Source organism: Malania oleifera, chromosome 5, assembly GCF_029873635.1.
Source record: "Malania oleifera isolate guangnan ecotype guangnan chromosome 5, ASM2987363v1, whole genome shotgun sequence".
Taxonomy (NCBI): Eukaryota; Viridiplantae; Streptophyta; class Magnoliopsida; order Santalales; family Ximeniaceae; genus Malania; species Malania oleifera.
The window spans coordinates 42,127,389-42,135,526 of record NC_080421.1 but is presented as its reverse complement, the minus strand read 5'-3'; the positions used below and the strand labels follow the sequence as shown (position 1 = coordinate 42,135,526).

Below are 8,138 nucleotides of genomic sequence, written 5' to 3'. Positions count from 1 at the left end.
TCATGTTTAGTACATAAGAATATAATGAAATCGGGCGAAATGAAATCAAATTTATTACTCAATTTTGTCATTTCGTTTACATTTTTCATTTCATCCAACTCTTACCCCCATTTCAATTTACACGACAGTATATTTAGTAATGTTTTGCAATGTCAAATTGTATTTCTTTTAAGTGTATGTTTTACAAAAATGAGTTTTTATTTTCAAAAAAGCTAGAAAAGGATTTCTTCTATTATTGTTTTCCAGCTTTTCTGCACAAATACTAGAAAACTACAAAACAAGGTATATCATCTTTTGTAATTCTTTGAAAAAATAAAAATTATTTTTCACAACTGAATAGTCTTTTAACTTTTCTCAATGACTGGATTGCAGTACCAAATATGCCCACAACGGGAAACATCCATGCATAATTAGGGGAAAACATAAACACTTGCTGTGGCAAGCCTGAGTTAGAGATCCACTAATAATAGCATAGGTATATCCTAAAAGCTTCAAAACTACTCATAATTTCTTGCATTGTATGGGGATATTTTAAGGTTTACATATTCAAATATGTAGCTGTTCCACTCATTAGTCCATGCAACAATTAAACAAATTCAATTCTATTTTTTAATCACCTACAAGTAATGTTTCAACAAACAATTTTGCAAGCATACATTCAGTTTACAAGAAAAACGAAGTTAAGAACGACAGGGATGAGTAGGAAAGACCCCCACCAAAACATGGCTAGATCCTCTTTTTGATTTCAAAGGAATATTTGAGTTTCATATAACATCTTCTGTCATCATCTTTAAACTGCATAGTCAGCAACCAAGAAGGAAAACTAATATAAGCACATATTTCACCATATACAGTAGATTGAGGCGTAAACTAATGCAATAAGCTGTCAGATATGCACAGAGAAATTGTGCGCACACACGCCCACACATACGTGCAAATAAACAAAGATGCGCATGCATGCACACACTTGGAATCTTCAGAACTTTTCAATACCTCCACCCAACTTTGTTCTTGTTTGGCCCCCTATAAATTGAAGAAACAATAAATGGAAAACTGTTGAGATACTTTTTCCAGCTAAAATTTAAACATAGTGCCTTTTCAACCTCAGAAAGCTTTTTATCTTTATTTAAGCAAATTGTAGTCACTGCTGGGAAGTGCTAGAGAGTTTCTACTTTATGGTTAAGCAAATCACTATAATCATGGACTGAGCATTCATATTATTTATTGCAACAATACAGGTGTATATCATTTGCACACACCTTAAGCTTTGCTGAGTAAATTCCTCGAGCAAGCACACCAGACGGAGTTATGTCATCGACTAAAATGTATTCATACGGTTCTCGATGAGGAGCAAAAGTACCCAGCATTCCTTTGCTTCGATCAACTGATGTTCAAATGGAAAAAAAAAAGTTAAAAAACAACAAATTTTTTTTTTTTAAATAATAAAAAATAATAAACAAATCAAAACCAAAATCAATGAAAATAGAAAACATATTATTGGGAAACGGTTGCGCGTGCAAAACAATATAATGTTAGGAAAAAGAAAAATTTAGAACTTGACTATTCTGTGATTTCTATTTGAGCATTTTTACATCAATACCTTCTTGATTCAAATTTAGCAAATATAAGAATCAATTACTAGCAAATGAGGTTGTGTTGTTGGTTAACCTGCAGTGGAGCTTAGACTTGTTGATCGCAACTAGTCCATAAAAATGACAAATAAATACACAAAATTTGCAGTTGATATGTACGAAGAAAAGAATCATGCCTTTCAATGTAACTCTGCATTCTTGATAATTTTAAACAGACAGAGAAAGAACATCATGAGAAAGCAAAATAACTAGCACCAGAATCCTAGGGATTTCAGGTTGCAAGAACTTTTATATCAACCAGTGGCAAACAATTGCATCAGGGTTGTGATGTGTTTTTGCAAATTTTTAAGCATTCAAAGGATGTTATTCTCATTAAGTTTGTATACACAGGATCTAAGTTTGATAAATGTCATCTGTATTAATTCTGGTCCTAAATCCAAACATGATCAGTAAAAGTGCTACATTATCAGAAAAAACCAGGGAAATCACCAAGATCACATATTCCAGAGCTCTTATTTATAAATAAATTTGGACCTGGTTCTATCTACAAAATAAAAAAGAGTGAGAATGTCTTTTTTATCTTAAATATATAAGCACATTAAATCGAGATTAAATTGGCAACTCGCAGAAGAGAGAGTGTGTGTGTGAGTAATATTGCACTTTCATATTGAATCAAACTAGAAAACATTCTAAATAAAAATGACTATCAACTTTACACAAAATTTTCGATTTCTCTCGTAGTGAGGAACAATTCCATCCCCTTCCACCCGCTGCAGGGAAAAATGAGTTGATTAAAGTTGTTTTGAGACTGTCCAGCTATTTGGTCGAAATATAGGCAATAATAAATAGAATTAGCCATTCAGCACTTGGTAATTGAAGTTATGAAAATGCCATAATTGCCGAAGATGAAAAGTTCAAGTGAAAAAAAACTCATGTTGACTTTTAAAAGGCACATCTCTGAGCTCTCAAAAGTCACTTAAAAAAGCTGGCTTCTCCTTTTTTTAGAGCCACAAAAGCTTTGTCCAGATGGACCATGCATAGCTTTTGCATTGAGAAAGAAGCAAGTAATAGAGGTGGGTCTAAACTAAGACAATAGAAAATTTGAAAAAACTATGCAGTCTTAAAACAAGACAGTACTTGAAACATCAAATCACCAATTAAGTACAGGGTTGGAAATTTTTAGATCCAAACTGGGTCAAACCAGAAATTTGTGCATTGAGAAGAATAAAAATCACTCAAACTTAAGAAAATTATACATGTTTGTTTCTTTGCAGTTTGCAGGATAAAACTCCAGCTTCTCTGATTAGCAAACTACTTATAAGAAATGCATACTGGTGATTCATTTCCAAATCTCCTCTTTGACATGCAAACCATATCGGAATCATAACCACAAATTGTTAAATTGCTCCCTGTCAATTTTAAAGAGTATCCTGATTTACACTTTCCACAATTTAACCTTCAATTTGTTAGTTGGAATTCATATGAAAAACAAAAAATGAGAAAGTAAAAAAATTATTTTTTCACCTCGGAGTCCTCCCTTCCATGCTGTGTTCGAGTAGGTAAGACCAGAGACAATGTTGTGCATAACAGTAAATTTTAGCTTTAGCTGATAGTGAGACCCCTCCCTCAACGTAAACATGATTCGACCAATCTGGTTTTCACCGACATCCAAGGGATAAACAATTTCCCCAAAATCCTCTGATATAATTCCTACGGACTGGAATTTGACTTCTGGTTCTGTTTGGCCTGAGAAAAAAGGAAAACAAATTCCTGAAACAGAAAATATGATGTGAAATAAAACAAGTAAGAAGAAACAAAAAGAATCCCAAGAACAACCATTCAAGTTGCTTTCAATGGAACCAAGAAGCTTTTCTTTCCACCTCCTTAAACTCTCATCTTCCTGCAAGCAGAATTGAGTTACAATGTGAGACTGAAAGATCTTATAAAACTGAAAACATTTTCATACCCATCAACTTTCAGAAGTCCAAATGGCATAGTTTCATTCCATTCATTTTCCAGGGAACCTAATGCAAAACCAATTTCCAACTATGGAGTCATTGAAAAAAGAGTCATTACTGCCAGGGTAAAGGCAGACACACTGGAATGACAACAGTTCACAACATCCTGAACATAATACCGTGCTTGCAAAACAAATACTATACTCAAATACATAAATTAGATGCACCCATTTCAATTTCAACTGCTATGCAGAAAAACAAGACCAAATGATCTCATTTCATGGCACATCCCAGACGTTGGCTTAGAATGGTATCATCCCCAAAAAACAAAATAGCAGCAATAACAAAATTATTTCAATTTTTAATTTTATGATAAGAAATTTGAGTCCTTATCCTTCAAAACAGATAAAATTTGAATCCTTGACCACATTCCTCTCTTCAGTGCCAAGGATTTTTCCAACAGAAATTAACACTATGAAGGATCAAACCAAGTAGCCAAAAACCCATTCAAAGCACAAGCAACAGAAAATTGTGAGGGGAAAAAAAATCTGTAATTCCATACAGCTACCATAAAGAAGAATGGGAAAGGAGGATAACGCACAACCAGAGAGAGAGAGAGAGAGAGAGAGAGACCCATTTGGCAAATTCAAACTCAGGAAGGCAGTACATTGTCTTTCAAGCAGATAGGAAAAAAGAACAGAAGGGAATAGTGACAAAACCTTGTCTTTCTCGAGTTGCTGGTTAAGAGGAAGCAGAGGACCGGGAACGAAACCATCATCGGCATCATCGTCGTCGTCGTCGTCTCCAGCAGCCTCCTCTTCGCAAACCTGGTCAGGCTTCTCACTCACATCTCTCTGTCTCTCCCTCCTCTCATCATCCCCACCACAACCCCAAGAGCCACCTGCTGATGTTCCTGCTTCCCCTCTCTTCCCACCCTCCATCTGCCTACCCACCAAACCCACAAAAGGGAAAATATATATAAACCCGTATCCACAATCAACAATCCTCAAAAACAACAGCAGATCTCTCTCTCTCTCTCTCTCTCTCTCTCTCTCTCTCTCTCTCTTACATGCTTTTGCTTTGTTTTCTTGTCCTTATCTCTGCCTTTTCCGGGGATTTAGAGTTTTTGATTTTTGAAATGTCTGCTGCTTTTCCTTTGCAGTATACGGTCCTTTCTATGTTGGCCTATTCCAGCGCTGTCCTTCTCGTCATCGAATTTTGTTTTATTTTCCTGCGCGAGAGGCTGTGTCCATACATACCATAAATGGTTTTATTTTCTTAATTTGTGTTTCCAGAGACGCAGAAATTTTGATTAGTCAAGGGTATTGATTGAAATGAGCAATTCAAAATTTCAAACCCTCTCAACGTTATCGTCTTATAATAATTTCTTATGAATATCGTTCTATCCTCTGCGATAATATAAATTTATTTTATACTTGATTCTCGCTGCTTAGACAATCACTACATGTATCTATTTAAGTTGTTCATTCAAATGCCTCACAATTACATAATATATTTTGGGTTTGATTTTATGGAGCTTATAACTATGTGAAAAGTGTTATTAGAAAGAAAATATAAAAATATATCAAAAAGCGTGAGAGAAAATTACAATAAAATATAAATTTTTTCTAATTTTTTTTCTTTGCTTTTCTTGCTTTAACCGATATTTTGGTCCAAACAAATCTATGACTTGCCTTTTGTGAGCTTGAAATTTGAATATTTATAGGATTTGACTAATTGAATTTCTTTCAAATCCATATAAATTTAAATCCTAATTCAAAACTTGACGAATTTGTAAATTCGTCACTAATATTTTTAAATAAAATTTTATTTTTTATGTTTTAAAAAAGAAGCATTAGTGACGGATCCGTTACTAATAAGGGGCCAATAGTAACGAATTTGTAAATTCGTCACTAATATTTTAAACTAAAAATTTTTAATTTTTTTTTCAAAAAAAAAGGTATTAGTGACGGTTCCCAAATCTATCACTAATGAAGGATAAATAATGACGAATTTGTAAATTCATTACTAATACTGTTATCCCAAACATTATCATCATGTTTTAGCTTTGTGAAAGCTACTATGAGTTGCAAATGCCCTATGTATATGATAAACATTTTTTGCCATCACATTGAAAATGTTGAGTGATAAAATGATAAAACACAGAAAAATTTTACAATGGCAAAAATAACTAAATAGATGTGCCAGCTATGTTTGAGGTGAATCCTAAACTTTGAGTATGCATTATATTTTTCTACCTTGATTTTGACCTAAAAAAAATGCTTTTTTCTTTTTCTTTTCAAAAAAATGGACAAAAACCTTGAATCAATAAAATATATATATATAATAATTAAGTAAATATGAATGCATGTATACATAATCTTTTCGCTATTATATAATAACTTATTTTGTTGTCTCTTATTCTATTTAAAAAGAGTTAATTGACCAATTTAATTAAACTAATTAATATCTAAATAAATTAACATATATTTTATCATAGTCATTGAATCTCGAATGAAGAAATAAAAAATAAAATAGAGAATTACAAGCATTTTTCCAAATTAAATAGACTAATTTATGATAATTTGTAAAAAAAATAGATATATAAATATGCAGTTAATTTATGTATCAACCCATTTATTTAATAAATATGTTTTATTTTTCAAAAGAGTTCATAAAATGCAGGCCTCCTAGGTCATTACAATAAATATAGAATTCATTCATTTAATTGTAAAAAGTTTTGATCGGTCCATAGAAATTTATTTTATTTTATTCTAAATTTATAGGAATTACTTTGGTTTTAGCCCTTATTGTTTTAATATATGTAATTATCTATTTTAAATATATATTTGTTTGATAAGACGTTATATTAAATTATCTAAAAATTTATTCAAATCTAAATTTAAGATTCAAAATTATGTTCTGAAATGCGGTCTAAATAAATTTTAATTAAACTAGAAAAAGAGCCTTGGTAAAAAAAATTAGACAAAATTTATTAGGTAGGCCATATGTGGGCCCGCCCAAGGTAATTAAAAAGAATAGAAAATGCAGGGGACCCCAGAAGGAAAAAAAAACAAAGATAAATTAAATAGAATTTTGTATTAAATTAAAAGAGATGTGGGGAGGATAAATTTGTAAATATGAAAAGATGTGGGGATTCTAAATGGGCACCGCCATTAATAAGTTACTCACCAATCATCTTTTGCCACATCAAAGTATTTATTTCTAAGGCAATAACTGTCATAATAAATTAATTATTTTTTGGGTGATTTTTCTCTCTGTAGGTGAAGTTGAAATTGCATTTTAACCCAAAAAAAAATAATAATTTGTATAATATATTGACCAATAATGCTATTAATAATAATATTAAATCATGTACTCCCTATTTAATTTTTTTTTAACCCAATTAATGTGAGAGGAAGGTAACTATTTATAACAAATTTAACAAATTTAATATAGTTATGAATATTTACAAATGTTAAATTTTTTATTTTTTTAATCACTTGCTATAATATTAAGGATTTTCAGAATTTAGGATTGTATTTGGTGAGAAATATGTAGAAAAATATATGTAATGATCTTACTATTTTTTTTTTATTATTAATTGCTTAGAAATTGATTTTTTATATTAGGAAAAATTTTAATTGATCTTATAATTTGACCTAAATAATAAGTGTCACACTATTCGTAGTCATCTAAATACAAATATAAATTTTAAAATAAAAGATATTTTTATAAAAAAATAAATATTATCAATTTAACATTAATATAGCCTTACTATTTAATTGATGCAAGTGTATAAGTATAGCAGTTTAGCAATGAAAAGATCTTTAAAATTAAAAATATAAATACATTTTAATTAAAATTTATATTAATAGTTTTCAATAAATTTATTTTTATATTAAAAGATAATATGGGTCTATGCACATATTTAAAAGTAGAACAAGATTTTCTCTTTATCATCCAAAATTCTATTGTTAATTTTTAGTAATTTTAAATTAATTTTTTTTTTTTTATAAAAAGTTTAACGACCAAACTTGTAAAGACCTGGAAAATTTATAGCAATTAAATAATAAAAAAAAAAGGAGAAAAAGAAATTTCAAAGAAGATTCAGTAGGGTCTCGTCGACGAATAGCCTACTTGGGCATGTCGACAAGGACACGTGCCTTGTCGACGAGGGTAATGAGTTCGTCGATAATCTCACTTCTTGGACTCTTTGGCGAGGCCACATGGCAAGAGGTCTATAAATAGCTGAAAACGACGGCTCAACGAGAAAATTCATTTTCTCTCAACTTTTTCTCTCTCCTACTTAGTTTCTCTTCCTTTCTCTCTAGATTTCTCACCCTGTTACTCTCCAGTTCGACGATCAGAAGTCGCCATGTCAATATTGGGAAGTTTCTCTACAAGTCTGTTGGAACATATTGTTGATTGGGGCAACTTGGATACCATCCAAAATTAGAGTAAGTAGATTATTTGAGTATTTTTAGTTTTATTAGACTTATTTGAGTTTAGATTTTGAGTTATATGAGAATATACTGAAGTTTTGTGAAATAAAATTAAGGTGTTATGTTTTCAGGATTAGGGTGTT

The 8,138-nt window shown here is 31.0% G+C and overlaps 1 protein-coding gene across 3 annotated transcripts; it reads right to left on the bottom strand.

Annotated features, from left to right (window-relative positions):
* Positions 1 to 586: 586 nt before the first annotated feature.
* LOC131155756 (rho GDP-dissociation inhibitor 1-like) lies at positions 587 to 4,790 on the bottom strand. Of its 3 annotated transcripts, XM_058109141.1 has the most exons (6): positions 4,270 to 4,765; positions 3,429 to 3,492; positions 3,117 to 3,338; positions 1,260 to 1,384; positions 932 to 1,023; positions 587 to 795 (listed from the first exon to the last, which is right to left on the bottom strand). In XM_058109141.1, exons 1-6 carry the CDS (start codon positions 4,489 to 4,491, stop codon positions 765 to 767), a joined length of 756 nt encoding a protein of 251 aa, XP_057965124.1. In that variant the 5' UTR covers positions 4,492 to 4,765; the 3' UTR covers positions 587 to 764. The 3 variants fall into 3 exon arrangements, with proteins under 3 accessions (XP_057965124.1, XP_057965125.1, XP_057965123.1); XM_058109142.1 differs by lacking the exon at positions 932 to 1,023 and having other exon boundaries at positions 4,270 to 4,790; XM_058109140.1 differs by having other exon boundaries at positions 587 to 1,023.
* Positions 4,791 to 8,138: the final 3,348 nt, after the last annotated feature.

Excerpts from the sequence above, each read along its gene's own strand:
- LOC131155756 (XM_058109140.1), bottom strand. The coding sequence starts at position 4,491 with ATGGAGGGTGGGAAGAGAGGGGAAGCAGGAACATCAGCAGGTGGCTCT. Across the intron at positions 3,339-3,428 it reads CATTGAAAGCAACTTGAATG|GCCAAACAGAACCAGAAGTC; the intron begins GTTGTTCTTGGG and ends CTTTTTTCTCAG. Across the intron at positions 1,385-3,116 it reads ATGGAAGGGAGGACTCCGAG|TTGATCGAAGCAAAGGAATG; the intron begins GTGAAAAAATAA and ends TTTGAACATCAG.